Below are 22,269 nucleotides of genomic sequence, written 5' to 3'. Positions count from 1 at the left end.
GTATTCTGAATACCATCTATTTAAATTGTAACTGTAACGGAATACAGTTACTCATAATTTGTATTCTAAATACGTAACGCCGGTACATGTATTCCGTTACTCCCCAACACTGACTATGACAAACTACTGAGTCAACAACTTTCCTAACACAGTCAAACATCAAGCAAGTGCAACACAAGACAAAGCAAGACGGCAAATAAGTTACTTACTAGTCCGGCAGAGAGTAGTACCCAGGCGGCTTCCAGAAACCTACATACACTCAAAAAAATAAACTGAGGGGGTTGTTCAAATTACAAGTCTATTTAGTTCACATTACACAAATAGATTGTGTTTGCAATATGTACATGATATGTTCTTGTCCATTGTACTTAAATCCATATAAATTCGAATTTAATTGATTGGTTTGAGTTGGACAAAACTAATTTGTATTTGTCATACCATTGAGGGTGGCGTTCTACCTGCTGCGCATGCTCTACTTTTAAATCGGATATTTTACCGAAGAGAAGTGACAAGCAAAGACAACCCACCTGAGAAAGACAGACGTCAAGCAAGAACAACGATTCATCTTTTCATATCCATGACTGGAGACGTGAGTAAAGTTTATACAACTGCTTATAAGTAAGCTGAACACCAGATGAACAATACTAAAGCAGTATTTTTAGTTACCGATTCGTGTCACGTAAGTTAGACTACCTGCTAGTTAGTAAATTACCGTCAACACTAGCACTGAGGTGATATCTGTACTAGTTCTTAATTTAAGGTTAAATGTGCTCCACCGTGCTAAATAATCTAACGTTAAATTTAAACAAATTAAAATTAAGGCCAGCACTCTGGTCTGCCTGCCAGTTTGGCTTCTCCAACACTCTGAAGTTGAGGTGCGCGCCATAAGCGACAAACTGCTTTCCCACTTAGCTCTTAGTTGCATGTGTGCTGTAGTGTTCTCCCAAGGCACCATAGTCTGCCTGCCATTTTAGCTCCTGCAAGGCTATCCAAAATTGAGGTGCGTGCCATACTGTTGTCCCAAATTGCCTTGAAGTCATGAAATTAGGGCTACTAATATCAGTAGTAGTATAAGTTATTGCCTAAAGAGGGTGCACTTTGCGTTCTGTTCAATGGTACTCCCCGAGAAAAAGAAATGTTTTTATCCTTCCAAGATTTCCCCATGAGACGTGTAGAGAAAGAAGCTCCCGGAATTCGGTATGAAATAACATCAAACACTCGAAATATTACCATACTTTACATGTAATTACACTAATAAGACTATTTTCCAAATAGACATCTAATTTGAGATGGTCAATTGAAGTAAATCCATAGAATAATCCCATACTGAAACCTCCGGTGAGTGAACACGTTTAGCTAGTCACTGCTAGTCACTAGTATAATCATGCTAGCGAACTTGGGAGATAACTAATACTGCTTTTAAGTTGCTATTTGAAAGATTACCTCTTTAAAACCAATCGGAGTATTAACATAGTAATTGTCAATGTTACCAACGAACTTTAGCAGCCTGTAATCATAGTTAACACCATGTTTAATGTTATAGATTGTAAGAGTAAATGTTAAACCACCACACTGGTGCTCACTGTATCGTGGAGGTAACGTTAAGACCAACAGCTAATGTCTTGACTGACTAGCACAGCTAGACCGCATGGCGATTTGGAATGGATGCGTGGCACTAAATTGTTTAAGGTTTAGCCACGTAGCTTACGTTATTAGCTGATAGCAATGGGTTGCTATGTGAGTGCATTGCAGATGCATATCATCTGAATAGCCAATGCATATTTTAAATGAAGTTCAAGTTACAGTGTAAATTATTCTCATGTTTTAAGTCATGTGTAGTAATATGTAAATAGTAATAATAGATATGGTATAGTAATGAGTTATCACATAACATATTAATGAAAAAAGATGTTCAAAACAGGTAAACCTTTGCTTAGTGATGTGAAATACTGTGTTGTTTTGAATTGTACATTATTATTTAGTGAAGCACATTGAAAAGGCAAGCTTCTAAGCAAGTGAAGTTGTAATGTTATATAAGAGTGGTTACTGTGATGTTGTTTTATCATCTCAATGTAATCTGAGTGCACCCAGGTAATTCAATTCAACTTTATTTCGCCATGTATACAGATACTAGGAATTTTTTTTTGGTTTTCTCCATGCAGGCTATAGTATCACAAATAGAACAACAAGACAACACAGAACAACAATACAAGGACAGATAGTACCAGACAATGGTTACACATTCTGTATAGAAAAGAAGTTAATGAGATCTCATGTAAGAATTAGAATTAGAAAACACAGATTATTCTGCACTTTCTGTAGATTGTTTTTTTATGTACACTAGAAGAATCTGATAATCTGAATCCTGTGAATCTGATGCTGAGATGGCAAGCTATACCCAGATTGTGGATGCAGTGTGGCCAACCGTATGATCCAGATCGAACCTGATTCGCAAATCACGAAAACATCAGACCCCAGTCCTGCCCGTCAGGAAGACAGGTAGTAAGGTAGTTGAGACATACAGTACACACAAAGACCCGGACCAGAATGGAACTCGAGGAACTTTCAAGCACACACACTGAAATGGACTGAAGGACTATATCCTGAGAAATGTACATACACACACACACTGAAACGACACACTAAAAAGAGTTATTTAACAAGAATCATACAATCAACTCTTCCTTTTTTTATTTTACACTGTTTTATACTGAAAGTAAGACATTTAATCATGTGGAAATACTTTCCATGATTTTTTAATGTAAATCCAACGAATAATTTTTTTGAGTGTAGCGCAGTAATATGCTTACTGACCCTGGTAGGGCAAAGGCACAGAGGCCATTCTCCATATTAAACGTCATTGTAGCGCCCACATTTTTTTGAGCTGTTATTTTAAGGTAAAATTGCTAATCCTAACCCTAACCCTGAAGTACAATTGCTACATACTGTTACTTTAAGATAAGATAAAATTGTATTGTCCATTTACATACACTGAAAATGCATCCAATTTACCTTTAATCTAGCCATAAACACACGGTTACGTGGGGAGCCGTATTGTGCACATCGGTGCGCTTGTTCTCCCTACTGTCCCGCTCTACAGTTGACCTGGTGTCTGATTGGGCTGCGTTTGTGGGTTGGCCTTCGCCTATAAAAGACAGCAATTTCACATTCCATTGCTCTCTCTGGCTCGCTGGCTCTCCCCCTTCCATCCAGCCACACCCCTTCTCCGTTTCCGGTCGGACCTTGGGTCTGCGGCTAGGCGCTCTGCTGCCGCCCAGCTTTATCCTTGTTTGTCGTGATTGTTCATTTTGTACGCGATCTACCCGGTTGGGCTTAGTTTGTTTTCTCTTTTGTTATTCGTTATTTTCACCGCCATCATGTTCTTCAGTTAATTCTTGATTTATCAATAAATATATTCCATTTCACCATCACCATTGACCTGTTTGTTAGGTTAGCCATTTCTTTAAGTTGATGGTTTCGTAACACACACAATGATTAAAGCAGCAATACGGGGTTCTGTTCCAAAACTAGTAAGCTAACTACCTGTAAACAGCACCAACAGCCCAGCTGACACTGATAGAAGCTTGCCAACACACTAACAGGTGTCTTTTGGCAGTATAGCTGGCAATGTCATGTGGAGCAAATGGAGAAAGGAATGGAGAGCAAGATGGAGAGGGACTGGTGAGCAAAATGGAGAGCAAGACGTCAGTTAAGATTGGTTGCTTCGGTCTTGCGCCACTAGCATCAGTGAACTCTATGTACTTAGCACTATGGTGCGTGTTCAGATTTTTTATCAAATTGCTTGTGTTAAACAGAGTACTTTCCTTTCCGCCCCTCGACACCATAGCAGTGCAGATCTTACACTGTGCCTTACTCCTGTCGTCATCATTTATCTTAAAATGAGCCCAAATCGCCGTTAAGCCAGCACAACGGAATTGCTAATCGCTAACGAGATGCTAGCGGCTACATTTAGCGAAACCTGTATACTGAAATATAGGGATGCACCGATACCACTTTTTTTCAAACCGATACGAGTACGAGTATTTTTATTTGTGTACTTTCCGATACCGATACTTCTTAGATTTGGTCTCCATGAAAGTGCAATTAATTTGGAGGCAGATTTGATTTTATCCTCTGCAGATTATGTCAAGACTATAGTACAAAATTAACAGAAGGCTATCGCAAGCCAAAAATAAACAGAGCTTTCTGGTTTTAACAAAAAAAAGCCTTCAAACAGACAATATCACATTAGACAAAATGCAAATATAACAGATAAAGGCAATTCAATTTGCTGCATTGTTAACAACACAGAGCGTGTCTATTACCGAACACTTTACGAAGTACACTGCAATACGTGCACTGACATCTGTAGTGCACTCCGTCGCTGATAAAAGCTGTATCAAATGGAACACTTACGTTAACCACTTGGCGGAAGTGACGGACGCAAATCTGTTCACAGCACCCGCGAAATTAAGCCGGGAGTGACGTACGCAAATCTGCTTGCGATACCCGCGAAACTAAAACTGACAAAATGAATAAACTTCTTGCCCTCTTTTTGTCCCTTGTTTACCCCTTTCTCCTCCCCATGTGGAAACTGCGATACCTCCACACCCGCGGCAGGAACCTCCGCCTTCTGGCTGCACTCGAGATGGTATGTAAATTTAATTGTGATTTTGCCTTACCTTCACAGCATAGCTTCATGTAGTAGTTGCAATTAAATTCTCCTAGCTAGGTATGCTACATTCTCAATTATCTTTGTCAGAAGTAGCCTTCTTCTTTGCAATCCACATACACACCATATGGAAATAAAACATGACATCTGTATATGTTTGTCCCTAGATTCCAATTAGTTTTAAGAATTATCCACTGAAATGATAGGCATCATCTGCTTGAATTCACACAGTAATAGGCCTACTTTGACTGACTGTACTTTTATACACATCTCTGTTGTAGTTAAGTTTACCCTGATACAGGAATCATTTAGCAATTGAACACACAGGCATATTAATTATTGTTACAAACATGCATCAATTCTAATATAAATCAGAAAACACAATAAAAGACTACAAAACCTCAATGACAATATTTTATTGATAAAATGACTTACATATTAATATAATCTTCCCTTCCCCTCCCCACACACTCTACAGCAGCCACCCAGTCCCAGGCGGCGCTGCCGTATCAATGTTGCAATGCCACTGCTGGCATTGTATTTTGATGGCCACAGTGACATGAGGGTGGACTTCAGGCTCACCCGAGAGTCATTCAACGCCCTCATGGCTGTGCTGGGCACTGACTGTGACCACGGTTGGGGCCCAGAGATCTCCTGTCTAGTTTTTATTTTTTGGCTTGCCAGCGCCACCTCCTATCGGGTGGTGGCCAGGGCCTTCGACATGCCCCGGGCCACCATTCACCGGCTGGTGCACAGGATGGGTGGGCAGATCGCTGCGCTCCTGTACACCGCTGTCCGCCACCCTACAGGAGAGGAACTCCTACGCCTAGGTGCCCGCTTCGCCCGTCTAGCTGGGTCAGCAGCCTTCAGCAGAGTGGTGGGGGCTATTGATGGCTGCCACATCCGAGTGAAGCCCCCAGCGGAGGATGCTGCCTGCTATTTCAACAGGAAGCTTTTTCACTCCATCCAGCTGCAGGCCATCTGTGATGATAAGTGCAAATTCATAGATGTGTGTGTGGGCTACCCAGGCTCAGTGCATGATGCCAGGGTCCTAAAAAACAGCCCCATCTTCTATGAGCAGTCATACCCTCCACCAGGATACTGTATCCTTGGGGATGGTGGCTACCCCTGCCTGTCCCAACCCATCTGCCTCATGACCCCCTTCAGGCAGCCTGTCCGCAACCACCTCCAAGCACGCTACAACTGCTGCCTGTCAAAGGCGAGGTGTGTTGTGGAGAGGTCCTTTGGGATACTGAAGACGCGATGGCGGTCCATCTTCTGAAAGGCCCTGGAGGTGGATGTGAGGTTTGTGCCAGAGGTCATTGTCTGCTGCACTGTGCTCCACAACATCTGCCTCACCAACGGTGACCTGCTGGAGCCAGATGCAGATGTCGGGAGGGCAGCAGAGGACCAGCCAGAACCAGCACCAGCACCTCCAGGAAACGTCTCTGGGGCAGAAAACAGAGAAAGGATAGCCATTCAGTGCTATGTCCCAGACCATGATTACATTTCAATTAATACATTAAATATTTATAGGGGGTTCTGAACACCAGAATTCCCCTATAATTGGCAAACAATTTATGAGTTTGTAATATTTCACCATACCCTTATCATATGAGTAGCTGTCATTTGCTAATGGAGCTCATACTGAAATGTGCAAGAGATTAGTTATATTCTTCTTATGAAATGCTTATTTATATTTTAGTTTTAAACTGCATACATTTGAAAAGTAGTCTCTAAAATTCCACAAGAGACTACTTTTCAAATGTATGCAGTTTAAAACTAAAATATAAATAAGCATTTCATAAGAAGAATAAAACAGGCCTCAGCCCCCTACGGGTTAAGTGTTAGTAAACAGACATGTACATAAATCTGAAGTAACCAGGCTTAATTTCTGAGCTGAAATCTTTTCCAAAAGAGTGAGGAGGCGCTCCTCTCTGGTGGCTGCCTCGCTCATTCTGGCGGCTGTCTCCCTCTCTCGCCGCTCCTCTCTCACTGCTGTCTCCCTCCTTTCTGCTGCTGTCTCCCTCTCTCTGGCGGCTGCCTCTCTCTCTCTCCTCTCCTCACTCTCTCTGAGAAAATGAAACCTTCTCTCCTCTAAGGCAACCGTCTCCCTGTGGCGACATTCTTCCCTCTCCAGGGCCTCCCTGTGTCGCCGCTCCTCTCTCTCAGCAGCCTCCCTGGCCTCCTCTGCTCTCCTTTGTTTCTCCTCCATCTCCGCCCATGCCTCGGAGATCCTCCTGTCACTTTCTTGAATGAGCTCGGCAACCTCCACATTGTCTACCCTCCGTCTTTTTGGGGTTGACACTGTGGAGGAAGCTCCACTTGCATTCCTGACCACAGGGAGTGGTGTGACCACAGCGGGTGGGGTCCCTGCCATATCCCGGCGGGATGAGGCAAAGAGGACTGGTGGGGTCACAGATGGCCTGGCCCCCAGTGCCTCATCCATAACGGCATACCACTTCCAAGAAGCAGCAGTGACCCCACCCCCCTCTGTGCTCACACCCGTCCGGGGTTTCTTGAGCTCCTGCGGATGAAAAGACAGCCAAACTGGAGTTGCACATCATTGTGCCTTCAACTGGTCTGGTAATTGATTATTGAACTGAAGGCTGACCATACGATTACTTTACATTACTTTGAGCACAATACATAGATAAGAACAAGAGTAACAACAATCACCTTAATCATAATATATTGCATCCATGTACATGTACACTGCATGTAAATACTCACTAGCCATGCCATCTCTACATTGTGCAAGTGTGTTACTCTACAGGGGCAAAGTTATGATCAAGAAAGATACTTTATTGGACTAGGCTTTGTTGGACACTAGGCTTAATCTGACCTCATATTTGTGAACAAGGTTTTCCCACCTCTTTTTCACGAGCTTGGGATCCAACCTCCCAAGCCCTCTCTCCTTTATGAAGACCCTGGTGGAAATATATGCTGCTTTAACATCTCGCCTCAACCACATCCCTGACACAGTAATGACCACATTGATCATTGCAAGGTTAGCAACTAAGGCAACCATTTAGAGTAAAGTCCTATTAGCTACCATATGAGTCATTTTACTTACTCAAATCCAGTCATGGAGGCGTTCCTCTTCCCCGTGAAGAGGGATTTGTTATCAGACCGCCATGGGATTAAGGCCCTCATGTCCTCGTCTGTCCATAGACATGTGAAATACCACGACATTAAAATAAAAAACACACAACGATGATTGAAAGCTACAATTATTTCTAGAAGGACAAGCTTAGATAGCTATCGTAACGGTATTAATTATCGGGCGGCGTGTGGGCAAACGTTTGCGGTGTCATGTTAACCCGTTATTAAACTGAGCATATCCATTATTAAAATTGCTATTTCGATTGTTTAACAGAACAGCCGTTGTTGAACACTGTCCGATGACTGACATAGCTATCTGTCGTCAGACTGTTCGTTGGAGCAAGCGCCTGGAGCCCGCCACCTGCCCCCGCTCGTCAAGCTAAAAGTGTCCGATAAAAGTGCACCTTCGTCGGACTGGCAAGAGGACCGGGTGGTGGATTAGCCAGCTAGCTTATCATAACTGCCATGCAGATCCAATGGCATCTAATGCTACCTAGCTAGCTAGCTATGTATGCTAACAGTCGGTATACAGCATATACATCGTTAACGCCACCAAATACTCATGTCGCTGGCTTTAATCTGAGAATGGCATGTTAGTAGTACATTTTAATATCAGTACAATGTTTAATTACCATAATTAAAGATACTTACATTTACGGTCTGTAGCTTCGTGGTCTACCGCTTGTGCTACCGTAGCCATCTCGTCCGCCATTGTTTTAGAAATAAAATGAAAAGCTGGCGAGAGGGCTCCTCCTCTTCCGCTACGTAGCCAAGATGGCGCTTGTTTAGGGCCAGTAGTGTCCATCGTTTCACACTGCATTTTTTGCCCGTTTGCAGTGCGCCATCCGGGTACTTTCAGTGCACTGAATTCTGCTGGTTTTGTCAGTGTGGCGCCCTAAGCACTGAAAGTCAGTGCTCGAAGTGCTCAAGTGTCCGGTAGTAGACACGCTCACAGTCTGCTTAACAAAAAGTGAACAGAACTATTACTGGATTAGCACAAGAGCACCTTTCAGTTACAAAAGGATCAAAAGAGTCTCCTGCTCAAGTACACAAACAATCTATGTGGCACTCTGTCGTCCACATTTATCTCGAAATGAGCCCAAATCGCCGTTAAGGCAGCACAACGGAATTGCTAATCGCTAACGAGATGCTAGCGGCTAAATTTAGCGAAACCTGTACACTGAAATACTTTGACACTGTGACAAACTTTCCTAATACAGTCAAACATCAAGCAAGTTCAACACAAGACAGCAAATAAGCTACTTACTAGTCCGGCAGAGAGTGGTAGGTCAGGTAGGACAACAAATCACATTTTGTGTCAGCATAGCCCAACCAGTTTGATGCAGTGAAATACTGTTGAGTGGTATCGGTGCTTGGTATCGGCAATTCAAAAACGAGTACGAGTATTTTAACGAAGTATCGGCCCGATACCCGATACTGGTATCGGTGCATCCCTACTGAAATACTTTGACACTATGACAATCTTTCCTAACACAGTCAAACATCGAGCAAGTGCAACACAACACGGCAAATAAGCTACTTACTAGTCCGGCAGAGAGTGGTAGAACAGGTAGGACAACAAATCACATTTTGTGTCTGCATAGCCCGACCAGTTTAATGCAGTGAAATACTGTTGAGTGGTATCGGTGCTTGGTATCGGCAATTCAAAAACGAGTACGAGTAAGAGTATTTTAACGAAGTATCGGCCCGATACTGGTATCGGTATCGGTGCATCCCTATTCAAAACCTTCTTGCTGCATTTAGTAAAGTCTTTGTAATCTCCCCTGTGACCTCTTCAGGAATGCCCTTCTCCCACAAGCTTTCCTTTTTCCCTCTCTCTGGAAGAACCTTCTCGTTCGCCCCTTAATGTCCTCCCACCAATCAGTAGCCGAAGTGAAAAGGCACTTTAAGGATGTCCAATCTTGGAATTGTTCTTCATATCGTTGTTCAATTTTCATATTTTCCAAGAGAGTTATGTTTAATCTCCAGTATCCTGGTCCAGTTCTTGTGGTCCCAGGGACATCCACCCTACAGGTCAAGCCTGAGTGGTCTGCCACAACGGCCCCACTCGCAGCAAGACCCTGCGACATCAGGGTCAGATCAATGCGTGAATGCACTATTCCATTGGTCCATGTGAAGCCTGGTGTCTCTGGGTGTTCCTTCCTGTAGGCATCAGTCAATTTGAAGTCTTTTGGGTCATTCCACGCCAAACGGGACAATAGCTCCCACTCGACCGTCTCAGATTTGGCTGAAAAAAATCAAGGTTGTTCATACACTTCTTAATAGGTATAGTCCCAAATATTAGCTCTCTACTCCCAATAGTTTTGTCACAAAAAGATGTTTTAGGGGGGAGGGGGTGCCTGTACTTGAGACGCTTTTTTAGCAGCGTTTTCTGAAGAACCATTTTCAAATTACTATTACTAGAAAAGTATTTAAGCTAGCTCCTTCAAACTTTCTAGGCTTAAAATATGATACCATTACTTGAATATTATGGACTTCCAAGGGTGTGGCTTGGGTATATCATAGTATTCGGGGTGCTTGATCTTTGCGCAAACATTTTACTTTACGCTTTGTTGCAGCATCTTTGAAGGCCTGTGGAAAGCTCAATGTTAAAGCTGGAGACTTGATATTATACACAGACCATCCTATGTATGCTTCGTATTTTGTATTAAAAAAAATTCCTCATGTGATGAATGGGCTGGAAGATATTAAAGCTTGAAAATGGATGAAAACCCATTGTGTGCAATTTTTGGCATGCTATAGCAAAAAAAATGACAGCATTTACCAACATAAAACTATTTTTTTTTGGAAAGATTAGATATATGTTCTTAACATATCAAAAATGTGTGATGGTGTTCTGCCTCGTTTTCTCAAAATATTTTTTGGAAAATATGGGATTTTTGTACACGCCCAGCATTCAATGGCCTATAGAAGCACATTCAAATGGTAGCAAAAGGTACGTTTGCAATGGCCTGGAAGCTGAGAGTTTCTGAGTTCTTCCTTGTGCTAGCTGAAGGGGCTGATCATTACTAACCAGTTCAGGTTCAGGTGTGGCGGCGGCCATGTTACCAACAGGTTCAGGTGTGGCGGCGGCCATGTTGGGGGCAAATGCTGCTGGTATAACGACCCTGGCCTGTTCGCTAATTGGAGGGCTGGTGATGGTACACTCAGTTTGTAATTGAGCTGCAGTCATTTTTACTCTGTTAGCATAAGCTCGTGGACAGTCCTTGAACCTATGATTTTTCGATTGGCAAAGGTTGCAAACTGGAGCTGTACTGCACTGTGATGTTAGATGGTCTGTGCTCTTGCAAATCTTACAAATGCTGTGCACTGGGCAGCAAGGTGTTCTTTGCTTCTACAGCGTCTACATTCCTTCGGTTGTCCAAAATAAAACACAGAGCCTCTGTAGGCACCCAGCTGAATGGTGTTAGTTAAATGCTGGATTTCCTCTCCAACTCTATGGAGCCGCACTTGGAATCTTCTCTCACCAGTTTTAACGCCATCAATATCTTTAACTTCAGAACCAGTGAGGACAGAACAATATCTCCCCAACCATGTGGTGATGTCCTCCATTTTGACTCTTTCCGAAAACATCATGACATCTTTAAATCTCTCTCTGAAAGCGATGTAAAATATATCTTCTTAAAGGCTGGACTCTCCTTCTTTTTCTGACTGAATCTGTCACAAAACGACTTCAAAAATCTTCTTACCAGGGAAGGCAAACACATGATCCAATTGGTTTGTGGTAAATCCAAGTTCTTTCTGCCGTATCTGACGACTGAATTGAAGTCGGTCCATTTCCAGGTCTTCCAGCAGTTCGAAACGGCCAGCATTTTTCCTCTCTCCAAACACGACCATGACTCCCGTCTTGTTCCACTCTCTTGATGTTCCATGATATTTCCTCTGATATCCCTGGGCAAACAACCTTCTTGATCATTGTATCGCCCCTGCCAGGTAAGTATGCCAGGACAGTCACCTCCGTCAGCCGCGCCTCGCCCTGGGCAAACAAATTCCATTTTTTTACTTTATTAGGGTTCCATAACAGACGGACAAGCCGTTTCCAGTTTAGGAATCAATATTTCAGACGACATACAACTTGCCAAAGATTGCAATTTCAACATTGCTTCATTTGCAGCGTCCCCACATTTCAAATAGTCCTTGCTGGAGCTCATCGCCATGCCTTTGGCCCTCCGAGTCAAAGCCGGCACTTTAGTCTGTCATTAAACCATCACGTCAGGGGAGAGCGTGAACACAGTTACATTTAGCATTTAGTCATTTAGCAGACACTTTTGTCCAAAGCGACGTACAAGGGAGAGAACAGTCAAGCTAAGAGCAATAAAAAAACATGGTGTAACAATAAATACTACTTTACATAAGAATTAGAAAAACGACCTATAAAGGAAAAAGATGTGCAGGAATGTAACTGCTGAAGTGCAAGTTAAGCGCTAGTCAAGGTGCCAGTTAGGAGAGAGGGGCTCTCTGAAGAGTTGGGTCTTCAAAAGCTTCTTGAAGGTAGAGAGGGACGCCCCTGCTCTGGTAGTACTAGGCAGTTCGTTTCACCAACGTGGAACTACAAATGAGAATAGTCTGGATTGCCGTGTTTGCACAGACGGCAGTGCCAAACGACGCTCACTAGATGAGCGCAGCGTCCTGGTGTAACATTTGCCCTTACAAGAGCATTTAGGTAGGTGGGAGCAGAACCAGCAAGCACTCTGTAGGCAAGCATAAGTGACTTGAACTTAATGCGAGCAGCTACCGGCAGCCAGTGGAGCTCAATGAGTAGCGGGGTGACGTGTGCCCTTTTCGGTTGGTTGAACACCAGACGCGCCGCCGCGTTCTGGATCATCTGTAGTGGTTTCACCACGCAAGCCGGCAGGCCCGTTAGGAGGGCGTTGCAGTAGTCAAGGCGGGAACTCACCAAGGTTTGCACCAGCAGCTGGGTGGCATACTGGGTTAGGTACAGTGGTGGACGAAGTACACTAACTACATACTTAAGTGAAAGTATAAATACCTGGTGTAAAATATTACTCAAGTAAAAGTGGAAGTATGCACTTTGAATTTCTACTTAAGTAGAAGTATAAAAGTATTTGCCTTCATATATACTTTAGTATTAAAAGTAAAAGTACCTTGATGAATTATGGTTCTAATGGCCTTTAATAATTTTCACATCAAAGCTCCAGCTCAATCAACTGATATAAGGTGAAAATACTAATGCCACTCTTTAAATAGTGTCTTACATTTGTTTATTAAAAAGAGTATAAGCACAAGACATTGAAAGCCATCTATTGCCATTAGGTAAGACCAAGTGGTTATGAAATAACAGCACTAGAGAACAATTATTTCATTTTACATTTATTTGTAACTTAGTTGCACATTTAATTGTGGCGCTATTGGGATCAACCCAGTGGGCAGTAACTCCGAAGAAAACCCCTTTGCCTTGCACTCCAACAATCTGTTGTCGTAGCAATGAAATCGACTGTGGACATAGCTTCTTTGATGTTCCTCTTCATCTCAATTGCATCCTCATCTATCTTGCGTCACAAGGTGGTCCTTGACATCAGAGAGGCATTGGGCTGAAGATCTTGCAAGAGATCTTGACATGATGGCTGCTCCACCACACTAAAGATCTGGAGACTCTGGATTACAAAATTCAAAACGGCATGATCAACATTTCTTTGAGAAACTTTCTTTGTTTTACCTAACTTTAACTGCCTGAAAGTTGAAGGAGCGTCTTGGTTCTTTGCTTTTCTTTTGCGTGGGGCTGTCAAAACGTCATACCTATCCACGTGACTTGCATGCTTTCTATGAAAAAAAATGTCCACATAGGCTAGGCTACTAATACTCTCATTAATAAATAAAATACACATTTTGGCATGTCCTAGATCTAGGCTACACAGTATGTTGATATATATTTTTTTAATCAAAGCTGGTCTTTAGAAGGTGAACTTAGGTGATTTATTTCAGTAGCAAATTCCAACAGCCAACTGCTTAGGTGCCATACCATGCATTTATTTAACAAGTCATAATGCATTCAACTTCACTTGTGTGGACATCAGTAGTATAGCCTCTAGTGGCTATAACACTACCCAAGTGGGTGCGCAAACATCCCGGCTAGAATCACAAACACTCAAAAGTGTGCCCCCATACCAATTTCAATATTTACCATTTCAGTATGCAGGTACATATTCTACGAGCTGCAGTGAAAAGGTACTAAATAGCAATCCCATTTATTGTATTGAATCGGATATTCCATCTCCTTTGAGCAGTGTGATACAAGCTATGCTAGCGTATAGCTGCTAGTTAACTAATTTAGCCGAACACACAATGCAGACAATGTCGGTTACATTTAAAATAATTCGGTTGCTAGTCATTAAACCTACCAGAATAAAAATCACTTACCTCAACGTGTTTCTTTAAATTGGAGGGCGAATTCTTGAAAGAGGATATTGTATTGTGCTTAGGCAGGCAGAGAAGACACTTAAAATAAAATGAGTCCTTCTTCCTTTTTTCCAATTCAAAAAGTTCGCCCAAATAAGGCCAAGGGTGTTCAGGCAAGTATGTGTCAGCCGTTTCTTCCATCATTTCCATCATTTATGTAGCGTTAAGTAAGCATGAGCATAAAACATCCTCAAAATGCTGCAGCGAGGTTGTAACGAATTCAACGTAGCTCGCGCTCAACGAACGAACGAAACTGACGAAACCGAAAGGACTCCAGAGAAAATCGCGCACTGAGCCCTGGTTGGTGTGATTGTGCACTCGCTTTGACCTCTCATTATTTGATTCGCTTTGGTAAAAAGGAACGAGAGGTTTTACTAAATGTAACGGAGTAAAAAGTACGAATTTTCACTTTGAAATGTAGCGGTCAAAGTATAAAGTCTCACCAAATAGAAATACTTGAGTAAAGTACAGATACATCTATATGTTACTTAAGTACAGGAACGAATTACATCTACTTCGTTACTGTCCACCACTGGTTAGGTACGGCCTGATTTTGCGGATGTTGTATAGCGCAAAGCGGCACGACCTGGAGACAGAGGCGATGTGGGCCGTGAAGGTCAATTGGTCATCAATAATGACCCCCAGGTTTCTTGCTGTTTTGGATGGAGCAAGAGATAAAGAGTCAGTATTGATATTGATGTTGTAGTGGATGGCCTGTTTGGCTGGGAAGACCATCAGTTCCGTTTTGGCCAGGTTCAGCTGAAGGTGGTGATTTTTCATCCATGTGGATATATCAGCAAGACAGTCAGAGATCCGCGCCGAGACCGTGGTGTCCTCAGGAGGGAAAGACAGAAACAGTTGAGTATCATCGGCATAACAGTGATAGGAAAAACCATGCGAGCGGATGATAGGGCCCAACGAGGTGGTGTAAATGGCAAAGAGAAGTGGTCTCATCACCGAGCCTTGGGGCACCCCAGTGGTGAGGCGGTGAGGTACAGACAGCTGACCTTGCCATGACACGTTGAACGAGCGCCCAGTGAGGTAGGATTCAAACCAGGAGTGCGCGTTGCCAGAAATACCCATACTTGACACTATGGACAGAAGGATGCGGTGGTTGACTGTTTCAAACGCAGCTGATAAGTCAAGCAGGACGAGAGAGCCGAGGATTGAGCTGCTGCTCTAGCTGTTTTTAAGGCCTCCGTTACAGACAACGGGGCTTACATGCGCAGCAATCCTGCATGCGCAGCAATCCTGAGATGTGATTTTTAGTTTGCACATGCATACTAACGTCCTCTTTGATCCCAGGAAATTTGAGCACCTAACCCATCTCCTGTACGGAGATATCGGCGAAAGTTCTTTCACCAAGGGAAGATCTTGATTTTATCATGTCCCTTCTACAATTAATATGTTATTAACCATACGTGATCAACAAACGCAACTTACATCATTGCAAACGTTATTCTGTGCACTATAAATCTACATATTCCATGCTATCATGTCATGCAAGGTGATTGCATAATCTAGCGAAAAGCGGAGTGGAGGGTATATATGCTTGCTTGAGCCCAGCATGACGTAGATGTACTGAGCTTGAACATAGCTGAGCACTGTTATAGCTGGTGCTGTTCCATGGCAGATGGATATGATATGAAGACTCTTGTGACATGGACAATGTGTGTGGATGTGTTGATGTTTTCTAATAATAAACATTGACAAACACAAATTCAGTGTCAAATTTAAATAATTTATTTTAATAACATAAAACCCCAGGAATAACGCCCGTTATCTCGTAAATCACAGTAATAATAACAGTAAATCTTCGTCCGAAGACATTGCTAGTGAAAGAGACTTTGTATTCCTCTTACTTTCAGCAGCATTTATCATCATCTTACTTGCAGCAGCGCTAGTAGCAGAAGCCCCCCTCACACCTTTTCGTGGTCTTGGCGGCATGATGTTTACTGTTCACAACAACTGAATCCACTGATTTTCCAGCGTTTTATATCCGTTTGACCATAAAACCCACACGCCAGCAAAACGCTATTTTGTCATTATTCACAAGTTAATCACACGCTCGTCTAAGGTTGATTATCGTTTGTCACGCTCTAGTGACTAGTCAGCACACGTTTGTCGCGCACCAGTGACACGTCACTTGGTCGCTGTCCTCATGCGTCAGTCCTACGCTATTCTTTCGTTAGTCACACGCCAGATGTGTCCACATCGCCCTAGAACGCTCGAAATTGAACGATTAGAAAGTTCAGAGAACGTTGACCAGAACGTTATGGTGTGACAAGGCCTTAAGCAGTGAATACCAGCTGGACACATCACAAATGTGACGTACCTGAAGTACATATGGGGAGAGAATCAAAGCATTCAAAAGCAAGAGCAGTTGGCAGAGCACCACTCACGTAGCCAGGAGATTCTGGTGGGTAAAACCACATACGGTCTGATTTCATCACCCGTCTTCTTGAGCTGCCCAGTGATGTCCTTGTAGGTATGCACTGGGGTGAACAGCCCTCTGTCTACGTCCTCTTTCAGCCAGGATACGTCCACAGATGGGATGCCATTGGGGTCTTCCCACAGACACACCCAACCCTCTAGCTCCACCTGGAACACACATATAAACGCATAACGGCAGTTGGTTATTATTGTGTACAAAGTTATGTTAAAACATGTAAAACAAATTGTTCTCATTTACACTGCTTGTAAATCATGTGAGGATCACTTACAGGGGAATCCGTCTGAGGTGACTCCATGGGATGGTCATGACCCCGGGATGTGGACGGGGACTCGGGCTGTGTGTGGCGGACAGTGGTGACCTCGGGCTGTGTGTGGCGGACAGTGGTGACCTCATGCTGAGTGTGGCAGACAGCGGTGACCTCGGGCTGCGTGTGGCAGACAGCGGTGACCTCAGGCTGCCTGGGCTGCACAGCGGTGGCCTCGGGCCGCTTGTCCTTGGACAAGTGCTTAGACTTGTGCTTGTGCCTGATCTTGCGGCAGACAGCGGTTGCCTCGGGCTGCTTGGGCTGTACAGTGGTGGCCGTGGGCTGGATGGCAGTGGCCTCGGGCCGCTTGTCCTTGGACAAGTGCTTAGACTTGTGCCTGTGCTTGGGGTGGACAGCGATGGCCTTGGGCAGCGTGGACTCATCTCTGGGCTGGGACTTTAGAGACTGACTGCTGGACTGCTTGACCAAATCTGAGAATTTACCAAAGAAAGTAGTTTGTATTTTGAATTAATAAAAATAAAAAAGTTTGATGCTTTGATAAGCTTTGTATCTCACTTACCTTCCACAGACTGGCTTGCAGCTAACAGTTCAGTCTCATCACCTGGCCATGACAGGTCACACTTGGGGGTGCTTGCCTGGGGTCGGGGTTGCTGGACAACAAATGTAATGCAATTATCTAGATTTTGTAACATACCAGTTTTTAATTACCATTGGCAAACAAACACATTAAGCCAAAGAGATTTAAACAATCACTCATTTCAACCATGTTCATTTACTGTGCTATTCTGCTCTGATATCCTGATTCATATACACTTACTTGCTCCTTGTCAGTGATGTACTTCCTGAACCGCTTCATCTGCACACTTGTGATGTGGGTCACTGGCGTGTGCAACCACCTCCTCACAGAACTGTGTGCCCTCTGTATATTTTGACTCTGCTCAGCACTGTATAGCTCTGGCCTGTTCTTCTGGCTGAGGTACTGGCTGTACAGCTCCCACATTTCCCCAAAAGTGTGGTTTTCAAAGCCCCTCTGACCGTAAATACAGCGGTCAACATTGACCTCGAGGATAACTGAGATTTGTGGGAAGCTGTGAGCGTATTCTGTGAGGAAATCCTTCACCCACTGGTTCCCTATCTCTCCCTTTCTTTGTGGGTTGGTAATTTCACCCCTGTGCTTGTCTAGTAGGCTGCAATAACATACATCAACTTAGTACTGTCCTCACTTGATATCACTGCAATCAAAGAGACTTTGCAAACATGAATTACAAACAGCCATAATTTTGCACAAACAGTTATGCAGGTCATTTATTTTAAGCATGCCATCAAAATGGTACTTTAAAATGCTTAGCTTAAATTGTTATGAAATATATTATACTTACTACTTCATGTAGCCAACATCGTTCTCCACAAGCCAGTGGAATGGTGCATTCAGGTACTGGCCAAATGGCACCACCAGCTTTCCAAGGCACAGTTGACGAGCTGGCCTGGGGAAGCCCTCTGCTTGCAGGAGCATCTCTGCGTGCGCCAGAGCAGTGGCCTGGCTCAGCAGCTCCAGCGGAGGCTTGGGGAACACCGTCCTCTTCTCCCGATACTGACGGGACTCTTTTGTCGCCATCAGTGCAGCCTGTTGCCGATTTTCAGGGGCGTCCGGGTTGACGACGCGGATAACTGGGCTTGCCATCTTCAACACTTCAAACCACTAATACAGTAGCGCCCCAACAACATTAGTATTGCTATAATAATAAAATAATTACTAACATAATAATGAACGCTAACTTTACCACAGACTGAGAGGTAATTCAGAAGTAATTGGGGTCACACTGCGAAACATTAAAATAGCCTACAGTAACGCCCCAACAACATTAGCGATATGATTGTTATAATAATAGATGAATTACTAATATAATAATGAACGCTAACAGTAATTAACGTAATTAGGTAATTGACTGCACAAATTAGTTATTCAGTGTGGTGTAATTCAACCCATTTAACACAAGATAATAAAGTAATCCACAATTTAAAAGTAGGATTGTAAAATCTCGAGTAGGCTGAGGTGAATTTACCTCAGTAATCGCTAACTAGCGGTACCGTTACCTGTCAACAGAACTCCTACCTAACGTCATTTCATTCATTCAAACAAATGATCGAAAACTTAACTTAAATCTTTTAACTTGATCTTTGAAAAGAAAACTGTTAAACTAATATAATAATATTATAATAATATACACATGAAGTATTTCAGTCTTACCAGAAAATATGTAAAGTATAAGCAATCAGTATTAGCGATAGCGATTTATCCAGTATGTCCTGTCCAGTCCAGCCAAACGAACAGTAGATACAGTGACCGTAATAAAGTTTCAGAGATGTTGAAGTGAAGTGAAGTGATGTGTGAGACAGGCCTTTATATATGAATCTGTATGGCTCTCTTGATGACCTGAAGATGTTTCGATACTTTGATTTGATATAGTCTTGCCTTGACTTTCAGACGCTAACAATACACACCTGTTTAGCATAGCAACCATGGCCATTTACGGGTTATGATTGGACAACTCTAGACCAGTCAGAGCTCATTACTTGTCTACAGTTGAGAGGGAGTTAGATCTTTTAGTGGCATGCGGAAGTACATGCCACTGGCATGAGGTGGGACATGCCACTGATCCGCCAATCAGCAGCATCGAACGAATACTGAGCGAGAAGTGTTTACAGGATTAATTTAAAGTTCGTTGTTAAAATGTTATTTAGCTACAAGCTAATAAATAAAATACCGTGTGTTGAATATTAAAGTTTCAGTACGTATAGCGTTATAGTTTGATGAACGATAACAAGCTCCTTTTACAGTCAAGTAGGCTATTGCTTTTACCGTGGTAAAGATAATTTCAGCTTTATATTTATAATACAACAGTTCAATCCGGCATAATTACATTTCGAGTATGTTAACTCCACTCCAGTGTGCGTTATTTAAAGAAAAATAAAATTCTCGCTGCCGACTGTGCTTCGAAAACTTCATTTATTTTATGAAAAGCTAGATGTTTCACACTACAATCAGATGTTTACCTCAGTGCTTACCATCTTTTCTGTGATTTTCTCCAGATTGTGATTAAGCCTATATTGGTACTGGACTGTGCGTGTCAATCAATAAGACTGACTCTACATATAAACAAAACCACAAATCCGTTTAATCAGGACGAAACAATAAAAAATAGTGCTTTATCCAAAAAAACAACGTATTACACACACACATGGCACACAAACATATGGCAGTTTTTATAAAGTAAACATTGATGCACAGAAACGCATAACATTTTTAAATACAACTTAAGAGTAACAGGCACTACAGTTCACCATTGAACATGACATGGAGGTGCTGTTGATCCACACAATCTTGGAGAAACACCTCCATGTCCTCTTGGTGTGTGAAAATGAACAAGAAGGGGTCTTTAGTCTCCAGGTCATGGGTCATCAGGTCATCTGCGGTTTTCAGCTTGCGCAGTGCATCCTCTTTTTCCGCCTCTGTCATATGAATAATTGTGGGAAAGGAGACACGTCCCTGGAACCGCGTCATATGGCGCCTTGTCCACTCCACTGCAGTTGTCAGGTCTGACATGATGTTTGTGGTCTGGGTTAGGGAGGGAAAGATAAAAAAAGGGGTTTAGTAGATTTGACATTATTCCAGGGAGCTCCCATATTACACCACACCCTGACAGGTTACCTTACCTCCACACTTGGTCTTTTACAAGGAGGGGGGGACTCCTCCACAGTCAGGGCCTCCACCGCTGCATCAAGGTAAAAATGAGTTTCATTGAACAATCACTATAAAACACTATGAAATCGTCTAACACAACCTTGCCATGCACATATGTCAAGTATAATGTAGAACAGATCACAGTCTCTATAAAGTCATGAATTGTCCAGAGAAACTTAAGAAAGAAAATATGACCACACTGTCCTGCTGTGTTGGTTGTCTGTGGCCTCCTTTTTCTGCTTTTGCCAGATGACAGCCTTCAGCAGAGGTTTGACATAAGTAAATCTTATGGATGGCAACATATAGAAGAACATATAAAATGTCCAAGTTTTTCATAAGAGTTAAATACAGTTGGAAAAACCCTAGTTAATAGGAGTTACCTTGGTGGAAAGTTGTCCAGCAACAGAATTGACCACCATCGCCTTGCAATGTTCATGTCCGACTAGTTTGTGAAAAAGCAGAAATTTTAATTGAAACATAGACCTTATAAGATGAAATGTTAAAAAGCGTTTGAATCTGTAGTGCTCCCGGTATCAGGGACCCCAAGGGCAGTGCATGCCTTCGCCAAGTCATCCCTCTTTGGCTATAGGGAACAGGCATTACAATAATACTGTTAGGTTGGAATAAATATGCATGTTTAAAACAACTTTTGACATGTTCTTACAGCCCCTATGAAGTATTACTGCAAATTATGATATTAACATTTAAACCAACTCACTGGATGGGACTCCAACACTTTTAATATGGTGTCCTCATCTATGGCAGAGGCAGTCCCTGAAGTGGGTGCTTGGTCCTTTTGACCGAAACCTTTCAGCACTTCAGTCTTCGAGACAACATCACTCTGACATTCTCACCAACCCATGGAGTGAAGGCAGAGTATGTGAGGGGACAGGTGTATGGATTGGCAACCGTGGTACCTTTGGGATAGAAATCTAAAGTAACATTTCAGGTGTAATGTAATTAGGTGTAGTCACCATAGTCTTTCCATAATTCTTACCATAACAAAATCCTGAGGCCACAATACGTTTCTCAAGTGTCTTCCACCTGTCACGCACATTAACCTCTGTGTCTTGTCAGGTGATATTTTCTTTGCTTGGACGTTTGAAGAGGTGAACTGAAATATGGCAATAAAGCATACGTTGTAGGGAAACCACTTGCATAAAGATAAAAGTATACACATACAGTACACCTTCATTTGACCAACCTGGCAAATCAAACGCGACCTTCCAATTTGCATCCGCAATCAGAATAGGGGGGCTGTGGCCGCATCTGACACAGGAATAGGAGTAATCATACTCCCTCAATGCGCTGAAGTGATGGAAACTCCTTCTAATCACATTTATGAGGGAGGCTAAGAGAAGAGTGATCCTCCATGGTTTGCAGGAATCGCCCAATGGCAATACGATTCTACGAAGATATTCCACAGACAATAATTGTATGTGTGACCACATATCAAAATTTTAAATCATGATTTATACTACATGCACATGGTTTTTGAAGTCACTTACCCCTAGTCCCGCAGTCAGTAGAGAACAAAGAGGAACTGTCAAGAATGTCTTGTTATTGTAATTATGGAATCCTGACTGGTATTC

At 42.8% G+C, this 22,269-nt stretch overlaps 1 protein-coding gene and 1 long non-coding RNA gene across 2 annotated transcripts; one reads left to right on the top strand and one right to left on the bottom strand.

Annotated features, from left to right (window-relative positions):
• Positions 1-4,551: 4,551 nt before the first annotated feature.
• LOC122132987 (protein ALP1-like) lies at positions 4,552-5,954 on the top strand. Its single transcript, XM_042708137.1, has 2 exons — positions 4,552-4,651; positions 5,151-5,954. The coding sequence occupies exons 1-2, from the start codon at positions 4,586-4,588 to the stop codon at positions 5,952-5,954; spliced, it is 870 nt and encodes a 289-aa protein (XP_042564071.1). The 5' UTR covers positions 4,552-4,585.
• Positions 5,955-20,327: 14,373 nt separating this feature from the next.
• Positions 20,328-21,223, bottom strand: LOC122132999. Its single transcript, XR_006152480.1, has 3 exons — positions 21,058-21,223; positions 20,650-20,934; positions 20,328-20,551 (listed from the first exon to the last, which is right to left on the bottom strand). It is a non-coding gene; the product is annotated as an uncharacterized LOC122132999 (long non-coding RNA).
• Positions 21,224-22,269: the final 1,046 nt, after the last annotated feature.

The sequence above is a fragment of the Clupea harengus genome, chromosome 7, assembly GCF_900700415.2.
Source record: "Clupea harengus chromosome 7, Ch_v2.0.2, whole genome shotgun sequence".
Lineage (NCBI taxonomy): Eukaryota > Metazoa > Chordata > Actinopteri > Clupeiformes > Clupeidae > Clupea > Clupea harengus.
The sequence above is the reverse complement of the archived record's forward strand: the minus strand, read 5'-3'. Positions and strand labels throughout refer to the sequence as shown.

Coding starts and splice junctions, on each gene's coding strand:
- LOC122132987 (XM_042708137.1), top strand. CDS start 4,586: ATGTGGAAACTGCGATACCTCCACACCCGCGGCAGGAACCTCCGCCTT. Junction 4,652..5,150: donor TTCTGGCTGCACTCGAGATG/GTATGTAAATTT, acceptor CACACTCTACAG/CAGCCACCCAGTCCCAGGCG.